Consider the following 27921-nt stretch of genomic DNA (forward strand, 5'->3'; position numbering starts at 1 on the left):
GAATATTCAACGTTTTATTATAATAAACACACAAAACAATTGTCAGATTTACAAGTTGGTGATAAAATATATTTCAAACACAAGCCCAATAGTTCATGGGTTCCAGGTCGTATAAAACAAACAGAAAACGAACCTCGTAGTTATACTATTCAGTCCCCAGAAGGAACATTCAGGAGAAATCGGGAGCACATACTAAAACCTGTAGTTCCAGTCTCCAAAGAAACCGTGATACCTAAAAAAGGAAAAGATATTAGTCAATTACCGAAAACAACACGTTCCGGACGTATTATTAGACCTCCTCAACGCTTTTGTAATTATTAGTCATAAGTTCATAAGATATTAATTTAAGTATTGTTTGTAAATAGTCAGTCATATTTCATAATGTCTTAGCTACTAAGGAAATTAGTCATATAAGAAAAGTATTGTACTTACCTTAAAAATAAGCTTAGTCTTTAACTTAAAAGGGGAGATGTCAGGTAAAGAATGTACCTAATCTATGGCAATACAGTCAGACTACTTCCGCCAATAAAACAAGTCACACGCAGAGCTCGTCGTTTTACTATAAAATATATATATATGTCACAACCCGGCCATCCTATGACTTCACAGTCGACCTAATTCAAGTTCAATTAAAAATATCGAATTGTTGGTGCTAATACAAAAATAAATGGACCTTTAATTACAAAGATTAATGTCGCGTGTTAAGTGAAAAGTCGCTCAAACCGTGTAGCATTTCACCCTTCGTAATGCTTATATATTTGGAGGTTGGTTGGTTGGTTGGGCGTATTATGGGCAAATACCTATTCCTTGCTGATGACGGCTTGAATAGTGGTCATCCATTGTACAGTTGACAATTTTTTCTCAGCATTGCTCGTCTACAAATGCTGATAGCCTTGAGGCTATTTCAGCTTCGCCCTAACGTGTGTAGGTGAGCTTACGGGGCTCAAATCGGAGTTGCTAACACTGACCCTAGCAAGAGCAGCGCTTCGCAGAATCTACCACCGGATCGGAAACGCGACCCACTGAGAAGATCCGGCGAGAAACTCAGTGGGCTGTGTCTATGGGTTAATTCGCTCGTTGAGCCCTTCGTCGCAAGCGACGGGTTCGACGAGGAGGGTGACGTGTGCTTGTGGTGCCTGAAAGCAACGTTAATGGATCAGGAGGATCCGTAATGACGTGCTTTGGGCGACGTCGACGGTTTACCATTCGGTCTACTGGGTCGGGTATGTTACCATTTGATAGCCACTTAACAGAAAGTGGGTGACCGTGTCCTTCTTTATTACCATTGTTAGTAGATGTACATACGCCTGACTGATAGCTGCTACTGTGGCTTATCTGTGTTTCTAAGTTAGGACCTCTTGTGAGTCCGCACGGGTAGGTACCATAACTCTGCCCATTTCCGCCGTGAAGCAGTAATGCGTTTCGGTTTGAAGGGCGGGGCAGCCATTATAACTATACTGAGACCTTAGAGTTTATCTCAAGGTGGGTGGCGCATTTACGTTGTAGATGTCTAAGGGCTCTATTAACCACTTAACACCAGGTAGATTGTGAGCTCGTCGCCACCTATCTAGCCAATCAAAAGAAAAACACAGAAAAAAACTTTAAATGGAGCTTAGTAATTAGAGGCTTACGACATGACTGCAGCAGTATGCCACATCAGAGGTCTATGATTGGCTTCTCAGAGGTATGGTTTGGAGTCAATCGTATGAAATCGAACTTTTCCGTTATTCCTATGACTTAGTCCACAACGCAGACAGTGCAAACGCCGGATAATCCCGAAATATGGGTGAATCGAGTTTCAGCAATACCGTTAACAATTTATCTTTCCTCTGCGCGCTAATGGTCAATATATCGAACTTAATTTTTCATTTCCTAAACCGTGATATTGCATATACGGTATTAGCTGTTAGAACTCGCACATACAGACATACTTTTGTTGAGTTTGTTAATCTATTTTTAATACGCTTTTATTAGCTTCAGACATAGGTATGTATGTTTGTAACGGAATCTTTGAACATGATTTTGACCCCCTTCAAAACGTTGGATTAACTCGAAATTTGGTATACTTATTAAGGACCGATGCCAATTCAACATTAAAAAATTTTTTTAAAAATAAATTGAAAAAATTCATATAAAAAATTAAAAATAAATAATAATTAAAAAAAAACTAACAAAATACGCCTTTATAGAAAACTAACTAAAAAATACAAAATAAATTTTAATAAATTTGAATTAAAACTAGTGTAAGAAAAAATGATTTTATTGTAAAAAAAACGTGGGGTACATGGTTTTTTTTTTTATGATTGAAAGTTTACTGGTGGCCCGAAGGCCTTTCCAGTTTCACCAGGACAGGTGGGCGAGCAAAGGCTCAGCCAAGAGGGGTGGGATTTGCTAACAACTGCCCGAGCGCCTCCGAAGGAGACCTAACAACTCAAGAGCAATTATTTCGCGAATGAATCTACTACCGGATCGGAATCGCGACCCGCTGAGAAGATCCGGCGAGAAACTCAGCGGGCTGATGCATGGGTTAGGTTGCAGGGGTGCATGGTATCAGTAATTATAAATATTTTATGAACAGATATGAGTAGAAGGGTCATTTTGATAATATCCTGAAAAGCACCCCACGCTTTTTTTACAATAAAATCATTTTTCTTACACTATCTTACATTAATCTTACACTATTTTTAATACAAATTTATTAAAATTTATTTTCTGTTGGATTTTCTATAAAAGTGTATTTTGTTATTTTTTTTAAACTATGTATTATTTATTTTCTCGGTATAATCTGTGTCATTGCATTTATCCCTCCATTACTGCTGCAAAATTTATACAGATTGTTTGTGTCTAATAAAGTAATGTTTAAAAAAATCTATAGAACTATACAAGTTAATATTAAAATTTGTAAATTTGTATACAATTTGTAATTTATTATATACGACGATCCCTAATCGTTTTTCGAATCTATTGCTGCGTGAAAATACGTAACGAGCGAGTTAAAATTTAGATTATTTGCGTAGATGGGTGGACGAGCTCACAGCCCACCTGGTGCTAAGAGGTTACCGGAGCCCATAGACGTCTACAACGTAAATGCCGCCACCCACCTTGGATATGAGTTCTAAAGTCTCAGTATAGTTACAACGGCTGCCCCGCCTTTCAAACCGAAACGCATTACTGCTTCACGACTGAAATAGGCAGCGTGGTGGTACCTACCCGTGCGGACTCATAAGAGGTCCTACCACCAGTAAAGTTTTGTGCAATCTTATTGGTTAATATTTCTCCGTTTCTCCGCTCCGCTGCCTCGCTCCGCTCCAGTGGACAGGCAGCCTAAAGGTACCAGCGAATATGGAGGGGGAAAAAAATATATAATAATTACTATTCGAAATGTGGCACGGCCTTTCTATTGTAAAATCGAGGCTTACGTTTCGTATCTCACCATGGACCGCGACTTTAACATCGAAATTGACCTCTAAATTAATTACAATTTGCTCAAGCTCAACAGTAGCGCTGTATGTGCGTGCATTCGTTATGACGGTACATGGTAAACAGTCGACGTCGCCCTAAGCACGTCATTTCGGATCCTCCCGATCCACTAACGGTGCTTTTAGGTACCTCTCGTCGAACCTCTTGCTAGGGCCAGTGTTAGCAACGTCCTCAGGTTAGAGCCCCGTGAGCTCATCTACTTGTTCTGCGAATCCAGCATGACCCCTCGAGGTTACTTGAATAGGTAGGAACAAAAAAAAGACACGGCAGCTCAGCTATTATAGAACACAAGATATTTGACAGATGTCTGAATCTTGTCAACAACATTTTCAAGATAGGTTTGCGTATTTACTTGAGTTTCGAACGGCTACCAAGCAATTTCGCCTGCTCGATGGAAGATGTTCCCTTCTGTATTTTTTTTCCTACCTATGCTGATTGCCTTGCCTTGCCTGCCGTGCCTTGAGAGGCTATTTCAGTGTAACTAGTAGGTGAGCTCACGAGGCTCAAACCTGACGACGTTGCTAACACGAACCCTAGCAAGAGCCGTGCTTCGCAGATTCTACCACCGGATCGGAAACGCGACCCACTGAGAAGATCCGGCGAGAAACTCAGTGGGCTGTGTCTGTGGGTTAATTTACTCGTCGAGCCCTTCGTCCCAAGCGACGGATTCGACGAGAACGATGACCGGTGCTTGAGGTACCTAAAAGTACGGTTAGCCGGGAGTTGCGGTTACGATCGGGAGCCTCTTCCCTTCGACGTTAAGCTACCAAACGCCAAAACCGGTCCCTATGGCCGCATCATCAACATCAATTTAAGTCGAATCAGAGTAGAAAGTGCATTGTGTGTTCATTACATAAAATAAAAGAAATGTTAATGTACATTTTATGAATCAAACCCATTACACTCACTTTCTTGTTTGCGAGTTCGTAATTTCTTTATAATTTTTATCTGTACTAGTTTTGAGTGATATAATTAGGGTAGAATTACGATAATTGGGCTAAATTAATAGTAATAGTTAGTAGTAGTAATAATTAGGATAAATTAGTAATAAATAAAAGTTGCTAAGTTCCCACATATTATATTCTCCGGTGCTAATTAGGGCAGGATACACATACAACAAATACTAAAACAATACCTCACATAAACTAACTCTGACTGCGAATCGAAGCCAGTTCTCCGTAACTCCTTAATGCAGTAGTTCTTCAACAAACAAGATGATTGCGGCCTTAATTTGAATATCTATAATTTCAAATATCCCAAAATAAATTTTCGAAATTAATGTCTGAACAGCAAAATATACAGCAAAAACTGGTAAAACATTTAGTATTCGAAACCATAGACTAAGTATTCGAAATTTGAAACTATAGATATGCTTAGTCTGGCCATAAATACTGTTACAATTACAAATTAAAAAAAAAATATATTACAAATAGCATTTATTACTTTTACAGTGTGTTAGTTTAATACATAAATATAAAACAATTTAAAGTATAAAAAGCTTATACGAAGTGGTCTCCATTGGCTGCAATACAGTCCTTTAAACGTTGAGGCCAGTTATCAATAGAAGCACGCACTCTTTCCATAGGAAAATTTTTCACTGCCAATCGTACGGATTGTTTTACGGACTCCAAATTATCATGGCGTTTTGAGCAAGCCGTACTCTCTAAAACTGACCATAAATCATAATCCAGCGGAGCCAATGGAGACCACTTCGAATAAGCTTTTTATACTTTAAATTGTTTTATATTTATGTATTAAACTAACACACTGTATAAGTAATAAATTTTATTTGCAATAGATTTTTTTTTCTTTGTCTCAGTATTTATGGCAAGACTAGGTATAAATATACTAGCTGTACCCGTCCGCTTCGCTGGGCTATTAAAATTAACATTATTATTTCTCACCCTCACAAAGATTGCCATCATTAACGCCCCCGCCACTGGTGTAGAGAGTCCAACACTCATTTAAATATTAGCCCATCCATTAACTACATGTATTTTCTACATGGATACCAAGTTTCAAGTCAATCGGATGCCTGGTTCGGTAGTTATAACGGAACATCCGTAAAAACCACTGTAGATTTATATATTAGTATAGATGTGATTTGGTTTTTATATACCTCTATAGTTTCATTGTTCTTCTGATGAACGAACGTTTTCAACTTAACAGTTATTTTTCTTCCACCGACACGTAGTACATACGTTCTTACAAAGAATGGGGAGATCGAGAAAAATCTTCGGTCTCTTTCTGTTTTTTTTTTTATAACCGAAAATTATAATAACAAAAAGAAACCAAAAACAAACACTTCCACGGCCATTAGCCAGTGACTCACATGCGTAATCATAATATAAAAAGTGAAAACTTACCGAGCGAGCCGGCGTAAATCTTGGACATCATGTGACCACACTAGATGTAATAAAAATCAAACCCACAAAAAATATAATTTGCGTAATTACTGGTGGTAGGACCTCTTGTGAGTCCGCGCGGGTAGGTACCACCACCCTGCCTATTTCTGCCGTGAAGCAGTAATGCGTTTCGTGGTTGAAGGGTGGGACAGCCGTTGTAACTATACTGATACCTTAGAACTTATACCTCAAGGCGGGTGGCGCATTTACGTTGTAGTTGTATATGGGATCCAGTAACCACTTAACACCAGGTGGGCTGTGAGCTCGTCCACCCATCTAAGCAATAAAAAAAATTTGAATTTTTTATCTCCATTCTCTTCTATCAGCTGTCATCTCAAAACTCACTCCTCTCTCTCTCATATCGTCATTCACACACTCCATCCATTGTTTCTTCGGTCGTCCTCTTCCTCGTCTATCTTGCACTACCATTTCCATACACCTCCTAGTCACATGCATCCGTAAAACCACAGAGCCTCGGATTTACTGAGGGCCACGTCGAGACCCAGCCTCTTGATCATCCCGACGACGAGGGCCACTCCCGCTGTGGCGAGACGGGCAGACTTCCTATAATCATCCGCCCGGGCCACGACCAACGTGTCGTCCGCGAAGGTTACTGACCACTGAACCATCGAAAAAATAATTACAGTACAACAATCATTATGCACGGTCTAATTGGCTAGCTATTTTGTAAGACTCAGATTTCATAAAACTTAATTAAATTTAATGTGACCGAAGAAGCATTTCAAAAATTTGGTTCACGGCTCAACTTGGATATCCACTGTCCGCATATATCAACTTCCCTATCTCTGTCTAACACGAACTTTAGAAAAGGATGAAAAATCCGTCAAATTAGCGGTAGTTTGTGGGGAATGATACAAAATTAACACGACTTCCATGCCGGAATCCTACATAATCATCACAAACCTCCTTATATTCATTTACAATACTCAACCTTAATACGTCCTAAAGACAAGGCCTTTATTGGACAGTCCTCACCGCTGTAGTTATGTTTTTGTTGTACGTCAAAAGACGTCAAACATTTGTTCAATGAATATCCACTGGGCATACGAAATAAGGGTCACTATGCGTACGTAAAGCAAGTGTTTTGCAACAAGTGAAAGCCACTTCAGAGCCACTCCAGTCGCTGTACCGGAGCCTGCCACACGACAACATGGTGAGACCATTGTTCGCTTATTTACTTCCTAATAACAGTTTTATTGACGTAGTAGACCAGTGTTTCCCAACCTTTTTTGTGACATGCCCCACTGCAACATTTTTTAAAATGATTATGCCCCCCATATATAATTTTGAACATTAAAAAATTGATTTATTCACTTATGAAACAAAAATTTAGGTTTTAGGAAAAAATCACTATGGAATTATTATCAGAACACGGTAAGTATTATAATATTTCAAACCATATAATAAAAAAACCTGAAATACAAATTCAAAATAATTTTAATACTTCTATATTAATTTAGTGCGATTGGCCCCCTTAATTATTAAATTGCCCTCTTGTAGGGCGTGGGCCCCACGTTGGGAAACATCGTAGACCCTCGAAGCAATCAAATCATTTAAAAAGACTTAACTCAATATTTCGGTGCTTGAATTTGAAAACTCTTGTTCTTGTAATACTTGGAGATCGAACGGCCCAATTATTTTAAATTTGTCAAAACGCATTCCCTGCGTAACTATTGTAGTCTAACTTGTTTTTGTTGACATAGTTTGTTTACATAGACAAATTCTGAATAAAGCTAAAAGCTTTCTTCTCCGGCCAACTTTATAATGATACAGGCAAAAACAAATTGTATGTATTGGCAGTTCAAAACAAAAGATTAAAAGAAAAACAATAAATAGACAAAAAAATACAAAATGACTTAAAGACAAAAAGTCTAGGATTTTTATCAGCAAAGAGAAGAATTTAGAGCTTAAAATATGCATCGCGCGCATTATCATTTCATGAATTTTATAATTTATTGAACGATTACAAAAATTATTGGACTAAAGTTACTGATCGTAAGCGACATTTTCTACTGTGTATATATTTCTCGCCTTAGAAGACTACTCCTCTAGCCAACTGGTGGCATTCAGACATCCACAAAGCAAACTTGCATTAGACGTTGAGACAGCCGTTGCATTCTACTAGAGACTGGTAATATAATCGAGACCTCAATCTTGTGTCTCAAATTGAGCAATAGTATTAACATCATGACGTTACAGGGTTGAGCTATAAGATGGGTTATCTTCATAGAGCTTAAAAAATACCCATCTATATGTGGATCAGAAACGGTTTTCTTACAGCAAAATAGATCCTTTCTACACACTTTTCTGGGGATCAAAGAAGATCTGATCATAGTATAACGTCTAGAACTTTCGGTCGCATCTGTCTAGTGTCATGTTACCATCCGACTCACACAGCAGCCAACTAAGCCAAGTCTTCGCCCTTCCAAAAGGACGTCCAACCGCAATCGATTCACGTTAAAAAAGTTTTATCATCTTACGTCTTCTATACTCTCCTATAACCTGTGGCGGATAGCCATCATACAACGCAAGATATTTGACAGATGCCTGAATCTCGCTTACGACATTTTCAAGATAAGCTCGCATATATACAAGTTCCGAACAACTACGTTCGGACCGTCGGTCTACCGAGCAATATCACCCGCTCGGTGGAAGATCTTTCCTTTCGTCGTTTAAGCCTCCCAAACTGGTGACCCCGACGACAACATTTGGACCAATGTGGTGGGATTAACTAAACAATATAAATCGTCATAAAATAAAAAACTAAATATTATAGAGCCACATATCTAATTTGACAGAAAGATATAAAAAAAGCACTTCTCACGTCACTTCTCAGGGTGCATCACAGAGCGAGCCAGTGAACATCTCCAAGGCAGAGCTGGTGAAAAGGATCAAACGCAGACTATCGTCAGTGGACGTTCAGAAAGCGAAGGAAGTGGGAGGGATATTCGCCTTTCATGTGATCAAGGGAACTTCTGTCTACTCTTGGAGTGAGTACCATTCTGTCTACTCTTGGAATGAGTGTGCCTGTACAACAAAATCCCATAACATGTTCAGAACCTACATATACATAGGTTGAAGAAAACTATTAAAGAACATCTGTGCAATAAAGTGTACTATAAAGTCAATGATCATCTAGAAGATTGCACAAAGTGGGAATGAGTTGCTCGCTCCGGGCATTTCAATATTGCAATAATTGTTACGTTATAATGCTCATTGTAAAAATGAATATTTAAAAAAAAATATATTAAAGAAAACAAAAAAAGAGATGCCCGCTTAGTTTCTTGCCAGTTCTTCTCAGGATAGAGGCCAGATTTTTGTGAATTGGCGGTAGTTCTTTTTAACGTTCAACAAGTATGTACTTTCATTTCATCATCACACAACTATAGATCATTTATTAACCGATAGACGATGGCTTGACTGTATCCCTGTAAAAGCTGATGTCCAAGGCGACGGCTTCTCATGATGTAGCTCACATTATTACGCTTTCAAACGTAAATAAGAGAAAAATAGTATTTTTTTTAATTCAACTCTTATAGGAATACTTTTTTCTCAGTTTGTCTGTCAGTGTGTGTCTGACACCAAAGACCGTTTTCCTATGAAACGGGAAAAAATAGAACGTAGAAATAAGCACCAAAAAAGTTTTCTACAATACTGGCACTTCTATTGAAATTAGATGGATAAATCTAACCTTATTTTCGATCAAATTGAAGCCAACAGGTTGTGTTTCAATAACCCTCTTTACGGGTACATTCAAACGCTAATCTAGTTTAGCTTAACATACATTCTTTATTTTCTTTGACCGCTACGTACTTGACACTTTGAGGTCAACCTCACGTGAAATTGACGGACGTTCAACTAAAATTAACGATGTTAATGAAAAATTTAAATAGGGCTGCCTTAAGAATTTTTGAAAAAAACAAGTTCTCGGATGTAACAACAAAAATATACCAATCACTATATGCCTACTTACTATCAGGACAAAATCGTAGGCCCTAAAACAAAATGGCTGCCATTTCTTGTAAAAAACATTTTTAATACCTCAATGTACCGGTTGTATGGCGTTGTGTGACCCCGCTCGGGTAGGTAGCATGATCCTGTCTATATCTACCATCAAGCAGTAATGCGTTTCGATTAGAAGGGTGGGGCAGCTGTTATAATGTATAATTGAAAACTCATAGTTGGATAGCGGCATTTACGTTGTAGTTGTCTATGGTCTCAGGTGACAATTTAAAATTAAATATAAGAAAAAAAAATTGAAAAAAAAAGTCCGCAATTTTTCTCGCAGCCCTAGCGATGAAAGTAGAGATCGCCAGAGGGCAGATGCGTGCATGGCAAAACGATTATATATCTTACTTTGTGAAAGTAATCACTGGTAAAAATAACGGTTTCTTCTTACAATTCATTATAATTAGTTTTCGTTACGAATGGAATACAAACTAACAATTATGTAAAACTCGCGATCCGCCCGCGCTTCCCACCGGGAACTGTAATTTATTATTGATCTATTGATTATTGATCTGAATCTGATCGTGACAAAAACAAACACAATAAAAAAAGAAAGTAACGAACAAAAAATCTGATCTTTCCTCTTCTTATATTTGAGTCGTCTATTATCAAAGGTGGCAATCTGTGCATTTGGACAAAAAAATGTTATTGATATGTCAATACAGATTGATTTGAATATAATCGTCTCCTTCAAAGAATACGGTTCAAAACCTGCATTAAATAAAGGTTAATACTTAACCTGTTATTTATCTAAGATGTCGTTCAGATGAGTTTTGTGACTGCCAACGGAATACAAAGTCAATAATTCGTTTTTCTGATTTACCAATAATTGTCCAAAAGTCACATTGCCGGCTTTGATAATAGTCGACTCATTTATGGTTCACTATTTTGGCGATAACGGTTTACAAATAAAAGATACTTACACGGGCTTTCTTGTAGTATTATTTTAAATAAACATTTTCATTTTACATTATATACGTGTAATTCCAACAGTTTTTGCGGCGCATGTCAGAATAGTTCGCAGATGGCAGATTTTTTTTCCTTCTCACTTGACACTTAATTATACATATACACACATAATTTTCATGTTGTATTTGTTGTTTTAGCTGTTCTACACACACTCATCACTTTTAATTATTATTCTCATAATCCTCTCGCAGGTCTGCTGGAAGAGATTTCTTAAAGAAATAAGCAGTGCTTTTGTACATAATTTCCTATTACTCTGTACTATGTCTTCCTTTTAGTGTGTACATAAATAAATAAATAAATAAAAACTTATCGTTATATTTTGGGTAATTCACATTATATCTTCATAAATTATAGTCTATGTGTCATTCTGATTTATAAGCTACCGTAGTAAAGTTTCCTCAAAATCCATTCATTGGTGTTGACGTGATAAAACAGTAACAAACATACATCCATACATTCTTATAAACTTTCGTGTTTTTTTATTGCTTAGGTGAGTGAACGAGCTCACGGCCCAACTGGTGTTAAGCGGCTACCGGAGCCTATAGAGATCTACAACGTAAATTCCGCCACCTGAGGGCAGTCATTGTAGCAATACTGAGACCTTAGAACTCATATCTCAAGGTGGGTGATAATGAGATAGAGATGTCTATGGGCTCCGGTAACCACTTAACATCAGGTGAGCCGTGAGCTCGTCCACCCGCATAAGCAATAATTGTTGTTACTCGTGGTCACCATTATATTAAACTTGTATCGAATATGTAAACCTAGGTATATAATCTGACTAGCCGTACTCGTCCGCTTCGCTGGGCATTTAAAATTAACATTATTATTTATTGTCATTATTATTAGAGAGTATAAATATTAGTATACTCATCATATAACATACACTCATATAAATATTAGCCTATCCATTAAGTACATGTATTTTCTACACGGATACCAAGTTTCAAGTCAATCGAATGCATGGTTCAGTAGTTATAACGGAACATCCGTAAAAACCACTGTAGATTTATATATTACTAGTTGACCCGGCAGATTTCGCAGTGCCTCAATCGATAAATAAAAGACCTAAACTTTTGTATAAAATAAACTTAAAACAAACAAAAGGAATCCGTCCGACGGGGGACACATCAAAGGAAAAACAAAATTGTTCTTTTTATTTAATTCCGAGCATTTTCATATTTAACTACCTTTAAAACCTTATCTGGACTTCCACAAATAATTTAAGACCAAAATTAGCCAAATCGGTCCAGCCGTTCTCGAGTTTTAGTGAGACTAACGAACAGCAATTCATTTTTATATATAGAGATTAGTTTTTTTTATGATTGAAAGATTACTGGTGGCCCGAAGGCCTTTCCAATTACACCAGGACAAGTGGGCGAGCAAATGCTAAGCCAGGAGGTATTATTAGTATAGATTAACAGTCCAACGAATCAACCGCACGGATTCTCAAAACCAAAAACATTCTTCTCATTCCAGCACTGGACCTGAACGCGGTAACAGTTTACGAGGGCGAACCCGAAGACGAACCTGACACTGTCTTCACACTCACCGAGCATTACTTCAAGCAGCTTGTCCAAGGGAAGGAAGATCCAAGATCGATAATGCAGGCAGGACGGTGCTCGGTCACCGGTGACATCATGAGGGCAATGAAACTGGAACCCTATATTAGGCTAGATTAAGTTAATTATAATATTTATATCTATATATTAATACGTGAAGGAAAAACTTTGTATCCCGTTTTACGAAAATCGCGCGGACGGAGGAGTATGAAATTTCCCACACTTATAGAGAATATAGAGAAGGAGTACATAATGGTAATATTTTTTTAAATTATGCCTAAAAATACATTAAACCAATAAAAAAAAAACATTACACACACTACCATGTATTTGACGCACCCACGCATGCATACTATTTATTTATTGTCAAACTTTTGTTCTTGACGTCTGTGGTCAAATCGAGAATAAATTAAATATTGTGTGTTTTTAGTAATATTTTGGCGAAATTTGTGATTATAGAAGTATAATGGTCATTGAAAATATAATCATAATAGTGTACAAACTTATAATTTCAATGAATTATAGTCGAATTTCTACTACCGGGCGACCACTAACTAGTATATATAATATCCCCAATATAATATTTATATTGAGCGACTGGAAAGAGTCTAATAAAAGTTTTTAAGCATTTTTTATAGCATTGTCGTCGCTTTAACTCACCAGAGCCGACAGAATTTATCTCTCTAGTCGATCGTAGGCTACTGAGGGATCAAATGTTTTTATATAAAATAATAAATAATGAGATTGATTCTAGCTATCTTCTTTCCAAATTTTCATTTAAATGTAGTCGTATTTCCGCGCGTTCTAAACAGACCTTCCACATGTCCACGGCTTGAACGAAATATGCTTCTATTTTGTCCGTAGATCTTGTAGGTTGTATGATGCTAAGTTCTCTAACGCTGACATATTTTGCTTGTCACTTGTAGCATATAGAAAAGCTATTTTAAAATATTTATAAGGTGATTTAGTCCGATGAGTATTATAGTTTTATAGTGTAAATTGATGTACATAATAATATGTGCGTATTGTGTTGCTTTTGTTTTTTTGTAACTTATATTTCTAAATTTCTCTTCTCTGTTCACTTACTACTTATATGTGATTTTGATTGTGGAAACATATTTGGTTATTGTTTTAACTATTTCTTTAAAATATTATGTTTCTATTGTACTGTTTGTTTCCCAAATAAATAAATAAATGGTCTGACACATTAGTATGCGTCCGCAAAAAAAAACAAAGTACTGGTAATTGTAATTATTTATGTAGTCTACAGAAAGCAATTCCTCCTTGCTTCGTTCTCCTCATTATCGAAGGTCGTGACTCCTCCGCTGCATCATTCTCTCATGTACTATTGTTCTCCATCTGCTGCGATCATTGGCCTCGTGGGCGGCATCGTGGACCCCAGAAGCGAGTTCGGTGGCTAATTTAACATCGGATCGCCTAACAAACTTGCTCTGTCAATCGTACTGTACTTACATTATGGGAGTTTTCTTAGGTAAATGCGTAATGGTAGTCACCCAGAGCAGCAAGAACCTTACTCTGTATAAAATGTCAGTGGTTGTCATTAGTGTAATTTTGACGTTGTAGGAATGTCACCACTCACCATCACGTGGGCTCGTCAGCCTACAAGGGCAATAAAAAAAATGATTTTTCGAAAACTGAACGCATATAAGTGCTTTACTTCAAACGAAGACCTTTCGTATGAAAACAGTAGGATACATCTAGACCACAACCACAGACCATATTTAACTAATAATCAATGTTAATTTAAAATCAAGATATTGTGGTTAATATTTCATCTCATTTAATTTGCCAATCTGTTTTAGAATTTTAATGTTTTGCTTCTCGGAGACCCGTTTTGTAATTAGAAATAAAAACATGCCCACGGATTTGCATGTATTTAATATGAATCGATTTTAAAGACAAATGTTTGTCCGCGTGTAATTTTTATGATTTTTTTTTATTGCTTTAGTAGGCAGACGAGCATACGGCCCACCTGATGGTAAGTGGTCACCGTCGCTCATGGACGTCAGCAATGCCAGGGGCAGAGCCAAGCCGCTGCCTACCACTTAATATTCTCCACAAGACTTGTTTACAGAAGGACATAGCACTCGGGAAACACCGTGGAGGGGAGCTCATTCCATAGCCGGATGGTACGTGGCAAAAAACATCTCCGGAAACGCACTGTGGATGACCGCTTTTTTTTTTCTTTCCTACCTAAGCTGGTAGCTTGGAGCGGCTATTCCAGCGTAACCGTGGCTAGTAGGTGAGCTCACGGGGCTCAAACCTGACGACGTTGCTAACACGAACCCTAGCAAGAGCCGTGCTTCGCAGAATCTACCACCGGATCGGAAACGCGACCCACTGAGAAGATCCGGCGAGAAACTCAGTGGGCTGTGTCTGAGAGTTAGTTTACTCGTCGAGCCCTTCGTCGCAAGCGACGGGTTCGACGAGAACGGTGACCGGTGCTTGTGGTACCTAAAAGCACCGTTAGTGGATCGGGAGGATCCGAGATTCAGTGGCTCCAGGTAGTATGGATGAACTCTACTACGATGGCGGGCGGTGCGATGGTAAAAACGAGATGAGGGTATCGTCTCAAACAATTCCTCAAAGCCACTCCCCATGGAACATACGTTACAAAACCCAGGATTAGGATTTACTGATAAGAAACACACTAACTTAATTGCTAGAAGTGGGGATTGCTCGTGAGTTTACCTAACATCTGCCCACAGCAATGGTACCTACCGAATGACGACCACGACCGCTCTGACAAGAGTGACACGACAAAGAAAAAACTTAATTACAGCAAGAGGATTCAGTAAACACATATCATAGAATTTTGTCTTCATTAAAAACGTTTTAAAATAGAAGTATTGTAGATAGATGGTCTTAAATGAAGCGAACGTGGTCTGAAGTTTATAATGTTTGAATCGAGCCATGCAATGCAACTTAAAATTAAGAAATGATAAAAAATATTTATAATATTACTAGCTGACCCGGCAGACTTCGTAGTGCCTCAATCGATAAATAAAAGACACATCAAAGGGACACATCAAAGGAAAAATAAAATTGTTTGTTTTTATATAATTCCGAGCTTTTTTGTATTTTCTCACCTTTTAAACCTTCCCTGGACTTCCACGAATTATTCAAGAACAAAATTAGCCAAATCGGTCCAGCCGTTCTCGAGTTTTAGCGAGACTAACGAACAGCAATTCATTTTTATATATAGAGATAGTAAGTATTCGTTTTATACTGTATAAACTATTATATGTGTGTATGTACATATATGTGATTGTGTATCTGGCAGAGAATGCCTTAGGCATTGAGTCTGCCAATGTAAATTTTACATAAAGTGAAATAAATAAATAAGTTTCATAAATATATCTAATACATAAATATTAAATACACATCCTATACTCAGACGTTAACTTTGAGATATAATTTAATATGTATTAGTAGATCTTTAGTACTTTCTTTGATTTTAAGTACTAAGCAATTAAAGTAATTAAGTAATTAACTTGGATTTCAGATCCCAAGGTGGCCGGATCATTCAGGTCTTGAGTTCATCTTGCGAGCTTGAGTCTTTTTAAGATAAAAACAAAAAAAAGCCACTAGTATTAATTTTTTCAATTTTTCTGACTCTACTTGAGATATCAAATAATTCAAGGGAAACCGCAAACATATGTAATGTCAGGGCCGTAAGGTGTGTGACCGGGGTCAACGAACGGCGGTACCGTTCGCAAAACCAGTCCATCGGCCAACGAGCCATCGCGATTAGTTAATGGCATGTTTATCTTCACGCTTCAGATGTTATCGGGTAGACAGGGAGCGAGTACATTTTTACGTGCAGCTCGTTCTAATAACTCTGCGTACGGTTTGTATTTTAATGCAAATTTACGTGAGTGCCATTTGACAACACTAACAAGCTTTTATCCGCTAGTTATATATGAATGTATGTCTGTTTGTGCGTAACGTAATCTTGTGAACGTCATTTTCATCGACATCAGCTTAACTTGAAAATTTTGCACACGCATCAAGTACCGATTACAGAACAATAATTTTATAATTAACTCTAATATCCTGACTGGTTGGTATTAAGAAAAAAAGAAGAAATTTATTGTTCGTTCTACATAGACTGATCCTGCTAGGTATTTCTAAGGAGGTCGCGATACCGATTCGGCGGTAGATTCGGCGAAGCATTACGCTTGCTAGGGCTGATATTAACAGCTCATACTGAGCTCCATACGCTCGCCTCCCAGAATAGCTTCTCTAAGCTACTAGTACTCGCCGGATCGTCTCAGTGGGTCGCGATTCCGATCCGGTAGTAGATTCAGCGAAGCACTGCTCTTGCTAGGGCTAGTGTTAGCAATCCTCTCAGGTTGAGCCGTTAGCTCACCAGCGGGTCGGCGTCAAATTGGAATAGCCCCTTACGCTACCAACGATTAGCTAGGGGGGAAAAGGGAAAAAACAGCTACTGGTTTTTAGGTAGAGAAAAAAACGCTTCAAACAAGTCGAGCTATATCTGAGTCGTCTATTATCAAAGGTGGCAATCTGTGCATTTAGACAAAAAAAAATTATTGATATGTCAATACAGATTTATTTGAATATAATCGTCTCCTTCAAAGAATACGGTTCAAAACCTGCATTAAATAAAGGTTAATAGTTAACCTGTTATTTATCTAAGATGTCGTTCTGAAGAGTTTTGTGACTGCCAATGGAATACAAAGTCAATAATTCGTTTTTCTGATTTACCAATCATTGTCCAAAAGTCAGATTGCCGCCTTTGATAATAGTCGACTCATCTAACTTAAATTAGAACGTAAATGAATGTAATTTTCTGAAATTTTCCACATTTATCGAGGCTACGTACATTATTGCCAATTATCCAGCAATAGAATGCACTTTAAGAAGTTTAAGGACAACCGGACTGGCCCTTGAGACAAGTATCCTAAGGCACACGAAGTACAGGCATTTAGAAAAGGTTTTCAGACAATTAGATAGACTGAAAAAGTTATATAGCTCTCGCTTTGTACTGAGTTCCCACTTTTTTATATTCCGTTCTCTCCGCAAAAAAAATACAATGTGGACTAGGATTTTCGATGTTCGCCAAACCGTAAAAGCATTAGTACTAATCATACCAACACTTACTGGTACCTATTTCTAGCATAGCTGGTAGATAATGGTATACGGCAAGTATTACTCAAAATAAATAAATAAAAGAGTAATAACTATACATTCATTGGTAAGAAAATGCCATGAATTCAAATGTGCAAAAGCAATAAGATGATATGTGCATTTTCAACGCAAAAGTTCAAAATGGGTCATTTGACCCATTATGGTATGTTTATGTCAAGGTAAGGGATAAGTAATTTTAAACTTAATTTTACAGTGATAATTTTCGTATATTACAATTTCCAACGAATACTCTTGTACATTGTAACTGTTGCGAATAGATACATACATAATCATAATGAATACGAGATTGTTTTATTTTGTTTGTCATCTTTACTGTGTTTCGAATGTACATTTGAATGAACACAGGGCAGTTTAGTGAGACCCCAGGGCCAACATAACTGGAATACATACAGTTAAAAAGAACTAACTCGGTATTTTAAGGCTTTACAAGCACCGGTCACAGTCCTCATCGAACCCGTCGATCGACGAGCGAACTAACCCATAGACATGGCCCACTGAGTTTCTCACCGGATCTCCTAAGTGGGACTCGATTCCGATCCCGTGGTAGATTCAAGATTCTTGAATTCTTGAAGCACTGTTCTTACTATTGCTAATGTTAACAAATTCTCTCATATTGAGCCCGTGAGCTCACTTACCCGTCCGGGAGAAGCTAGAATAGCCCCTTAGGCCACCAACGAATACGTATCGGAAAAAATAACGAATAAAACAATAAATTCATTTCACATATCGACAATATCAATATCGCCAAACAGTAACTAGGTACATAATTTGTTTGTTGTACATAATTTGTTGAATAAATTGTTTAATTGAAATTTCACGAACGAAACTTTTTAATCAACAAACGGTATACTACTTTTATGTCAGCCTTTTTTTTCCTACCTATGCTGATAGCCTTGAGAGGCTATTTCAGCTTCTCCTTGACGTGTAGGTGAGCTCACGGGGCTCAAACCGGGAGTGTTGCTAACACTGGCCCTAGCAAGAGCAGTGCTTCGCAGAATCTACCACCGGATCGGAAACGCGACCTACTGAGAAGATCCGGCGAGAAACTCAGTGGGCTGTCAGCCTATTAACCAAGTTTAGAATAGCTCAGGTACAGTTAAAATAAGCCATAAAATATTGTAGCACATCACTGTGCGATTGTACCGGTTGATCCGCCGCCTTAGACTTAATTCTATCATAATATTCAGTCCTGAGAACCGCTGGACGCAAGACGGACGACATTACAAAACTTAATAAAATTTTATAAGTGCATTAAAATGGTGGACTCGAAAATATTTGCTCTTGTACTTGCTTGTACATTTGCTGTTGGTTATGGTAAGATTGATTTTTATTAATTTTTTTATTTGAAATAAATAGAAGCTCTCGTTTAGATAATGGTAAAATCCAACTGGGTTGAATTAAGTTTAATTTACCTTAAATAAACATCGCCAAAACAAGCAAATACATATTTCCGTGGTTTAAAAAAACATATGATCAAAGTTTTAATATAAAAATAAAGACCTGAAATTTAAACCATAAAAATACAAACCAAACAATAATGATCAACCGCTGTGATTAGATCTTCAAAAAGTAATAAATGGAAAATGCATTTTACACGTTCTCTTCATATGTAATAATATCTTAATATATCCGAAACTTTGAACACTAAATTTTCTTTGTCTATTCAGCAAAAAATTTAAGCGAAGAATTTGCAATAAGCTGTTATTTCTAAATGAATAATAAGATTGTGAAACTTGACTGAATTTTTTTTTGTATCATACTTAAATTTAAATTTAAATCTGGTCACCGTCATCGCATTAAATCAAAATTTTATATAAACTCAATCTATCTAGCACAACCTATCGAATCTAAATTACGACATGCCTTTTACTTTTATTATTTAGAGGAATAAAACAAAAATTTCTGATCGTACAAAATTTATTATGGTAATTTTTATATTTTGCTCAAACGTTACAACATACTTCAACATGTGTATGTACAGTAAATAATTGTGATTTCAATATATCATTTAGGGGTTGATTCAACAAACTATGACCTCAGCAGGAATAGGCCCAGCATCGGTAGCGGTGAGTCCGACATATTCTTTATAGGATCCATGCTCATGGCACGACGGGATTTTAAGTATAGCATGTTGACACATCGCTCTAACATTTAACTCATTTCACTTTGCAAACGATAAAACGCATCAAACATTTATTAACACTAGAGGTCCCGCAGTAGTCGAAATTCGACTATAATTAATTGGAATTGTAAGTTTGTACACTATTATGATTGTATTTTATACTTCTATAATCACAAATTTCGCCAAGACTACACTATAAAAAATATTAATAAAGACAAACAATATTTAATCTATTCTCAATTTGACAACAGACGTCAAGAACAAAAGTTTGACAGTAAATAGTATGCATGCGTGTGTGCGTCAAATACACGGTATGTAGTGTGTGTAATGTTTTCTTTATTTATGTATTGTATCTTTTATGCATTATTTAAAAAAAAAATTAGCATTGTGCAATTCTTCTCTATATTCTCTATACGTGTGGAAAATTTCATACTCCTTCGTCCGCGCAATTTTCGTAAAAAGGGATACAAAGTTTTTGCTTCACGTATTAATATATAGATTATGCGAATTTACGTACGAATTTTTGCTACGATCATCCAAGTTGATCGGCCGGAATTTCTAAGAGCCTCATTAAAGAGTTCTAAGCAGTTAACACAAATCTAATATTAAGCTTGTTTAGAGCACGGTTACTATAAATTTGAGCCTCGGTAAGAATTTACGCAGAGTTGATAACAATATGGTACGATTGGTAATGATTCCGATCCGATAGTAGAGCATTCGCAAAGCAACCGACCTCAAGCTGTCAAGCCCGCTTCGGAGGCGCTCGGGGACTGTTAGTCAATCCAAGCCCTCCCGACTAAGCCCGAGCTCACCCATCTGAACAGGTGGCAACGTCTTGAAGTCAGTGAAAACTGCGTTCAAAGCTTCAGCTACATACAAACAAACAAACGTACCTACATACCAAGCCAATAAAAGCGTGTTAAAAACAGTAAAATACCCTATTTTTTTTCTCACTAACGATCACAGTTAGCAGCTTATTAATAATCCCATAAAATATTTAATGACCGATGAAATGTTGGTCGGTCAGACATAAGCGAATAATTGAAAAGTGAAAAATTGACAGTAAGTCAGTAGTGAATGATGTTGACGTAATTTTAATGTTCACAGTCAGATGTATGTACTTAAATATTATTATATTAATCACTGCTTAATGTACATTCACTCATTTAAGAAAGCATAATAAGATTTTTCACAGATTTGATGTTCATTTTACGGAAAGAGCATTTGACTATGACAACAAAGAAACATTATTAAATAATACATTTAATACATATTTCTCATCTAACATTACGCCGCCAGTGGCAATTCGCAGAGTTTTTCTTTCGTTCTATCAAACTATGTCGAAAATATCATATGAGAGAGCCAATGGGCAATAAATGCCAAAGACCAAACTGTGATGCGTAGTGGGTCATTAGGAGGGTGATGATGATAATAATTCGTAGGTTCTTTGAAAGTTTCCAAAAGATTCGTAGCAGTAGGCATGTCCTAAGTAGGTATGCAAAGGCTCCAAGAATTCATAATAAAAAAACAGCCTACAATATTCTATTTAATACTACATATTTAGTTACTCTAAAATACACTACTTATCAATTGACATGCAACACAAAACCTCGTTCGAGAATAGACGTAAATTGTCTCAAATTAACGACACGGTTATTTTCTAACGACATTTAAAATTAAGGATGACGTTTTCAAACGACACAAAAAATAATTATCATACGCCACAATGAACACAAAACGTACTTATATTAGCGGGTAATTATTTCTACTAATTACCGAACCGAAAAAAAATCCAGGAAACGACAAGGTCACACAAAATGTAATAAGTCTCATCAAATCTTTACCTAAACACGTACTTTATTTTGTATGTTAATAGAACTGTATTAATTATCATTTAATTACATAACATATATTTCCTTGTTCGATGCGCATCTTGATTTAACAAATTTAGTTGCATTTGACGTACTTGTTGTAGTAAATACAAAAAAAAGGCATATTATTTTTAGAGATTAGATAAAATACATCATTATAATTTGTTGACGCCGGCACTTATTTTTAATTTTTTTTTTTTTTTTTTTTTTTTTTTTTTTTCCAGCAAATGTTTCAAATTAACGAATCGGAATACCGAATCAGGTAAATACAAATGCTAAATTATCAAACCTTTTATGAAATAACCGATAGAGATAATATAAAGGAGAGACTTAGAAGACTAATAAAGTATAAGTAAATTATAAGTAATAAGACCTATAAATTATAATTATAAGGATAAAAACATAAAAATAAAACGGTCTGCTTGTATTTTAAAATTAGGAAACGGTACCTTACGTAAATTTAGTTTCTTCGTCATTGAAAAACACCTACGACTTTGAAAAATTAAATGTTTGTGTGAATCAGAAGTCGTCGTGGCCTAAAAGATAAGACGACCGGTGCATTCGTATCTAGCGATGCAACGGTGTCCGAATCCCGCAGGCGGGTACCAATTTTTCTAAATAAATACGTACTTAACAAATTTTCACGATTGACTTCCACGGTGAAGGAATAACATCGTGTAATAAAAATCAAACCCGTAAAATTATAATTTGCGTAATTACTGGTGGTAGGACCTCTTGTGAGTCCGCACGGGTAGGTACCACCACCCTGCCTATTTCTGCTGTGAAGCAGTAATGCGTTTCGGTTTGAAGGATGGGGCAGCCGTTGTAACCATACTGAGACCTTAGAACTTATATCTCAAGGTGGGTGGCGCATTTGCGTTGTCTATGGGCTCCAGTAACCACTTAACACCAGGCGGGCTATGAGCTCGTTCACCCATTTAAGCAATAAATAAAAAAGAATGTACTCTCGTAAAAAGTTTACTATAATATAAATCTTCTATACACAACGGATCTTTGGATTCACAAACAATTCAACTAAACACCTTCAGTGAAGTCATTTTGCATCATCATTTTCTCAAAAAAAAACCTCATTACTCACGTCCTTCGCTTCATGTGGGAAACGCTTTGTCGTACAAAATAAGACTATGTTAATTCAACTACGGTGAGGATTCATTTTGGACATGCGAATAAAATAACTATGACGCTTCTTCAAGATGTGCCATTTATAACTCTTACAACATCATATCTGGTCTAGGAAATCAATCACATATTTTAAAAAATAAACTAATAATTTAACAGCCTCTTCACCTCATTCTAACTCATCATCACCATCAATTATTATTCACCTACAGGTTTCGGTATAAAAGAAATCTGGGACTATTTGGTAGGCGGTGCTGGCTACGGGAACTACTACCCTGGGCAGTATCCGGGCAATTATCCGAGCAACTACCCGCAAGGTCCAGGGGTATATCCGAGCGGTCCGGGATACCCGGGTCAGTACGGCCCGGCGGGACCGCCCGGGGCTCATCCCGGTTGCCCCCTATGTGATTCGTCAGTGTATAGTTACTGTTCGCGTAAACAAGCCCATGATTCCTGCTGCTGCGATAATCCTTCTTGTGAGTATATTTTTTTATTACGTAACAAATCGAAATAATATGTCTTGGCATAATTGAGGCGGTCAGCGCAAAAGTGGCCTAACCCACAATTCATATTCGTGCTTATGTATTGTAATTTATTTAAAACATAATAAATTTTTATGCAAAATCGGCCTATCTCTAGTTTCAGTCAAGTAACAGATGACTTTGTAAACATAATTTTAGCGCGTATATTTTTGCCTACGAAGTATTGTTAAGGTAAATTCTAAATTCGTTGTAAGAAAAATGGAAATCTTAAATAATGTAATTTAATAAGGTATTATGCATAATATAATAATGTAATTTTTAAAATGGTAATCTAGTAATTAAATAATATAAATAAAAAGAAAATGTAAAAATAATTATGTTAAACGTACAATGAGAAATGTAACAGATTTAGACAATGTAATGAGAATGAGAAGTGAAAATGAAAACGTATCGGAAAAAAGTAAATGCAGGCAAAGAAACAAAATGTAAAAGAATAATCAGAGAAACGAAAATTATAAAAGAACGAAATACGAACCTAACATACAAATAGTGAACAATAAAATTGGCAAAAAAGCAAATAAGCCTAAAAAATGTCCCTGACAATGACTCGTCACGGGAACGCGCATAAATTAAAAAAAAAAACTAACTTCATTATTTCCATACTGCTTAGGCCGCTTTTGCACTGACGGCCTCAATTATGTTGATACGTCCACTACCCGACGTTGGCAAGGTTGTACTTAAACTGAAGTAACAAAAGCCAGAAAGAAAGAAAAAAAGTCTACTTGGGAAAGACTAAATTATCTCATACTAACTTATTTTGTTATGAAGTGGGACCAAGTAGAATTGAACAATTTTCGGCTGGGCACAGTATAGTTTACGACATTGTTAAAGCCAATATAATCTCTCTAAATTATGTCCTAGTAATTCATCTTAGTCGGTTGCTCTTGGCAGAGCAGTCGTGGTCATGTGGAATTCTTGTTTATTAAAGCCTTGACAGATGTTTTCCATAGTTTGCGAACCGAGGCCCGGCGCACGCACTCGTTCAGTGGGGTTTTAGTTAGGTATTTCACCTGATCAGTCCAGTGCATGGAGATTCGTCCACGAGATCTCTTACCATTGACCCTACCCTGAACAACGAGTCCTAGTAATACTATATTATTGTTATTATTTGAATGAAGAATTTTGACTAAAACTAAAAGCCAAAGAAAGAAACTTAGCGACTCGCTCGCTTCCTTAAGTTTCCAGATATAATTAAAATTACTCTAAATTACTTTTAATCTTAGAGTATATACATTATACTACATGTATACTCTAAGATTAAAAGTAATTTAGAGTAATTTCGACGAATTTGCCCTTATTAATGATTTCTTTAAACTTTCTCGAATCAAATATATTCGAACAGATTATTGAAATCTGTGTTCAACATCAAACATTTTCCATTAGTTTTAGTGGATAAAATAATAATTTATCCCTACGAAATCATTTTACTCGTTACATCTATAATTTGCATTGAAATTGTTTTAATTATTCAACGTAATCCTCAGTTCCCGGCTATGGATGTCGCAAAACGGACTGCAAGTTCCTGTACGCCAACTCTTGTGAAGAATATCAGTTGATCTCCAACTGCTGCTGTGTGGATCTTCAGAAGAATTCCGTGGACACGCCTGTCGTGGCTCCATTAATCTAAGCATAATTGAGCACTTTAACTTTACCATTTGTTCCATCTGTTTTGATTGGATTCGCATTGTGAACGCATAAAGTTAAGATAATACAAAGAGAAAAATATACTTTAAAGCAAGCTAAAGTAATTTTGGTTAACATTAAAAACGATGTCATTAAACAATACAATATAATATAATGTATGCGACATATGGACGTACTTTTTGTATCACAAAAACGTACTGATACTTTCTCTGAGAAAATCAATAATGATAATTTAGACTGTAATATAGATGGGAAGTCAAAATAAATCGATTTAGATATTTAGTTGTACACTACGAGAGGTTTGAAGCTGCAGACTGTGACAACTCACCTTCTGCTAGGCACTTAGAAGAAAAAGAGCATAACAATTTTTTTTACGACTATTTTATTACATGAAATTTTATTTTAAAACCATCCATGATCTATTTTTTAACAAACAAACACAAAATGTGATAATACTGTCGAAGTAATGTGTATGTAGGCATGTGTTAGATTTATTTTTATTTGGTAATTTGTACGGTAGGTAAAAGGCAATTAATTGTCTTGACTCGACGGTAATAACCACTAAATACATTTATTTTTGTCAATTTGAATACTGTACGTAACGTGTGCGATTGTTAAATTCACAATAAATATATGTAATTAATATTTGAAAGCGTTATTAATTTCTAATTAACATCCACACAACAGTAAGCACCTTTTTAGATTTCCGAAATCAAATGCAAGAAAACCTTTGAACTACAATGGGAAATAACAATTTTTCCAAACCTTTTTATGTGTTTTACTTTTGAATTGGATACTTGTATTTTTCTAACAGGCTTATATGCCGGAAGGATATTATACTTACATCATCATCATCAGCCTTTATCTGCCCACTGCTGGACATAGGCCTTTCCCAATGCCTCCCACAGAATGCGGTCCTCCGCCTTCCGCATCCAACGACTTCCCGCCGTGCGCACTAAGTCGTCGGTCCACCTGGTTGGAAGACGCTCTACGCTCCTGGTACCTATCCGTGGCCTCCATACGAAGCCTTTCCTCCCCCACCAGGTGTCGCTGGCTCGACAGATGTGCCCCGCCCATTGCCACTTCAGCCTGCTAGCTTTAACAGCTATGTCATAGGCTTTGGTTCTCCGTCGAATTTCTTCGTTCCGGATTTTGTCCCTTAGAGAAATAGCATAGCTCTGTCCATCGCCCGCTGTGCGACTCTTAACAGCTTATGGGCGATCCCCGCCGTCAGTGTTCAGGTTTCCGCGCCATAGGTCATCGCGGGGAGAATGCACTGATTAAAGACTTTTGTGGTGGCGAGGTGTAGATTTTTTTTTATTGCTTAGTTGGGTGGACGAACTCACAGCCCACCTGATGTTATGTGGTTACTGGAGCCCATAGACATCTACAACGTAAACGCGCCACCCACCTTGAGATCTATATTCTAAAGTCTCAGTATAGTTACAACGGCTGCCCCACTTCAAACCGAAACGCAATACTGCTTCATGGCAGAAATAAGCGGGGCAGTGGTACCTAGGTCTACTGGTGATAGGACCTCTTGAGTCCGTACGGATACATGGTAACCATACCTACCATATGCGTTACGAGCAGTAGGCATAAATTGAACAGTACATAATTACTAAGGGTTAGAGATTCAGTCGCCAAGTCGTGGGATTCGATCGTGGTAGCCCAAGAGCCCGCGACAGCCAGACCTTCGTTATTTTATAAAAGCTGAAAGTTTCTCTGTGTATGTCTCCAACACAGGTAAGAACAACCCGCGATTATAGAGTTTCGATTGTGGTTACGTGGGCAGGTAACAGGCAGTAAAGGTATATAAAATAGTACCTTAAATTCGTTAAAGTATAAAGGTTTCTTTTTTTAATATTTACTCCAGAATATCTTTAGAAATCACGATATCCGTTGCCGGACACTTTTTCCAGTTGTTACCCCCTGCCAGACACCCCTAAACTTTAATAAATTTTAATTATACTTTCGTTATACTATAAAAGCTAAATTTTATATATGTTACTTAGGGACTTATAAAAATATGTTACCCCAATAGCCGGACAGTTTTAATGGTTCTTACATCTTGCCAGACACATTGAGAGCCCGCTGTAGGTGCGAGCGCGAGGTAGCAACTGTTCAAGCGGGTGTGAGCGAGATAGAGTGCTTAGTCTAATGTGATCTTTTAAGATATCCAATAAAAAAATTATTTTATTACGTTCATAGCCATATTATAGAAAATAAAAAATGTTATTTTAATATTATAAAGTACAAACAAAATATTACATGTCAAAGAAAAATATTTAATCGTTCTTATAATTTTCCTCATTGTCGTCGATATTGAACTGACAGTCGAGTCGGCCTGAGGGGCCCACGAGGGGGGGCATAGCTACTACCGTATCCGATTTGAGAGTACGAGCTAAGCGGTAGTAAGACCTTTGAGAGGGCGCAAGTCCTTCTAAGAAATCAGACCATCTGGCATCTCGGACTTCGGCGATGCGAGACTTTACGTCGCGTTGTAGGGCACGCATTCGAGTACGATTTTCCACTGTAGGATCAGCTGTCGTTTATAGGATTTATCCGTTTTAAGCAGTGATATCGAGGCGCTACTCGGCATGGGAAGCTCTGTCGTTCTGGCGGGCGACCTAAATTGTAAACACATCAGGTGGAACTCACACACCACAACCCCTAAAGGCAGGCGGCTCGACGCATTAGTCGATGATTTCGCCTTCGATATCATCGCTCCGCTAACCCCGACTCACTACCCCCTAAATATCGCGCATCGCCCGGATATACTCGACATAGCGTTATTAAAAAACGTAACTCTGCGCTTACACTCGATCGAAGTAGTTTTAGAGTTAGATTCAGACCACCGCCCCGTCATTATGAAGCTCGGTCACGCTCCCGATTCCGTTCCCGTCACGAGGACTGTGGTGGATTGGCACACGCTGGGCATTAGCCTGGCTGAATCTGATCCAC

The 27921-nt window shown here is 37.2% G+C and overlaps 2 protein-coding genes and 1 long non-coding RNA gene across 3 annotated transcripts; 2 read left to right on the forward strand and 1 right to left on the reverse strand.

Annotated features, from left to right (window-relative positions):
* Positions 1–26555, reverse strand: LOC134201446 (uncharacterized). The gene is made up of 3 exons (XR_009976737.1): positions 25895–26555; positions 433–614; positions 1–232 (listed from the first exon to the last, which is right to left on the reverse strand). It is a non-coding gene; the product is annotated as an uncharacterized LOC134201446 (long non-coding RNA).
* Positions 6890–13680, forward strand: LOC101744500 (uncharacterized). The gene is made up of 3 exons (XM_038020519.2): positions 6890–7059; positions 8743–8896; positions 12363–13680. The coding sequence occupies exons 1-3, from the start codon at positions 7057–7059 to the stop codon at positions 12563–12565; spliced, it is 360 nt and encodes a 119-aa protein (XP_037876447.1). The 5' UTR covers positions 6890–7056; the 3' UTR covers positions 12566–13680.
* LOC101741856 (uncharacterized) lies at positions 18681–25602 on the forward strand. The gene is made up of 4 exons (XM_004924041.4): positions 18681–18952; positions 19651–19704; positions 23020–23247; positions 24798–25602. The coding sequence occupies exons 1-4, from the start codon at positions 18895–18897 to the stop codon at positions 24938–24940; spliced, it is 483 nt and encodes a 160-aa protein (XP_004924098.2). The 5' UTR covers positions 18681–18894; the 3' UTR covers positions 24941–25602.
* Positions 26556–27921: the final 1366 nt, after the last annotated feature.

This window comes from Bombyx mori, chromosome 25 (assembly GCF_030269925.1).
Source record: "Bombyx mori chromosome 25, ASM3026992v2".
Classification (NCBI taxonomy): Eukaryota; Metazoa; Arthropoda; class Insecta; order Lepidoptera; family Bombycidae; genus Bombyx; species Bombyx mori.

Excerpts from the sequence above, each read along its gene's own strand:
- LOC101744500 (XM_038020519.2), top strand. Across the intron at positions 8,897-12,362 it reads AACTTCTGTCTACTCTTGGA|CACTGGACCTGAACGCGGTA; the intron begins GTGAGTACCATT and ends TTCTCATTCCAG.
- LOC101741856 (XM_004924041.4), top strand. The coding sequence starts at position 18,895 with ATGGTGGACTCGAAAATATTTGCTCTTGTACTTGCTTGTACATTTGCT. Across the intron at positions 19,705-23,019 it reads TAGGCCCAGCATCGGTAGCG|GCGGTGCTGGCTACGGGAAC; the intron begins GTGAGTCCGACA and ends ACTATTTGGTAG. Across the intron at positions 23,248-24,797 it reads CTGCTGCGATAATCCTTCTT|TTCCCGGCTATGGATGTCGC; the intron begins GTGAGTATATTT and ends CGTAATCCTCAG.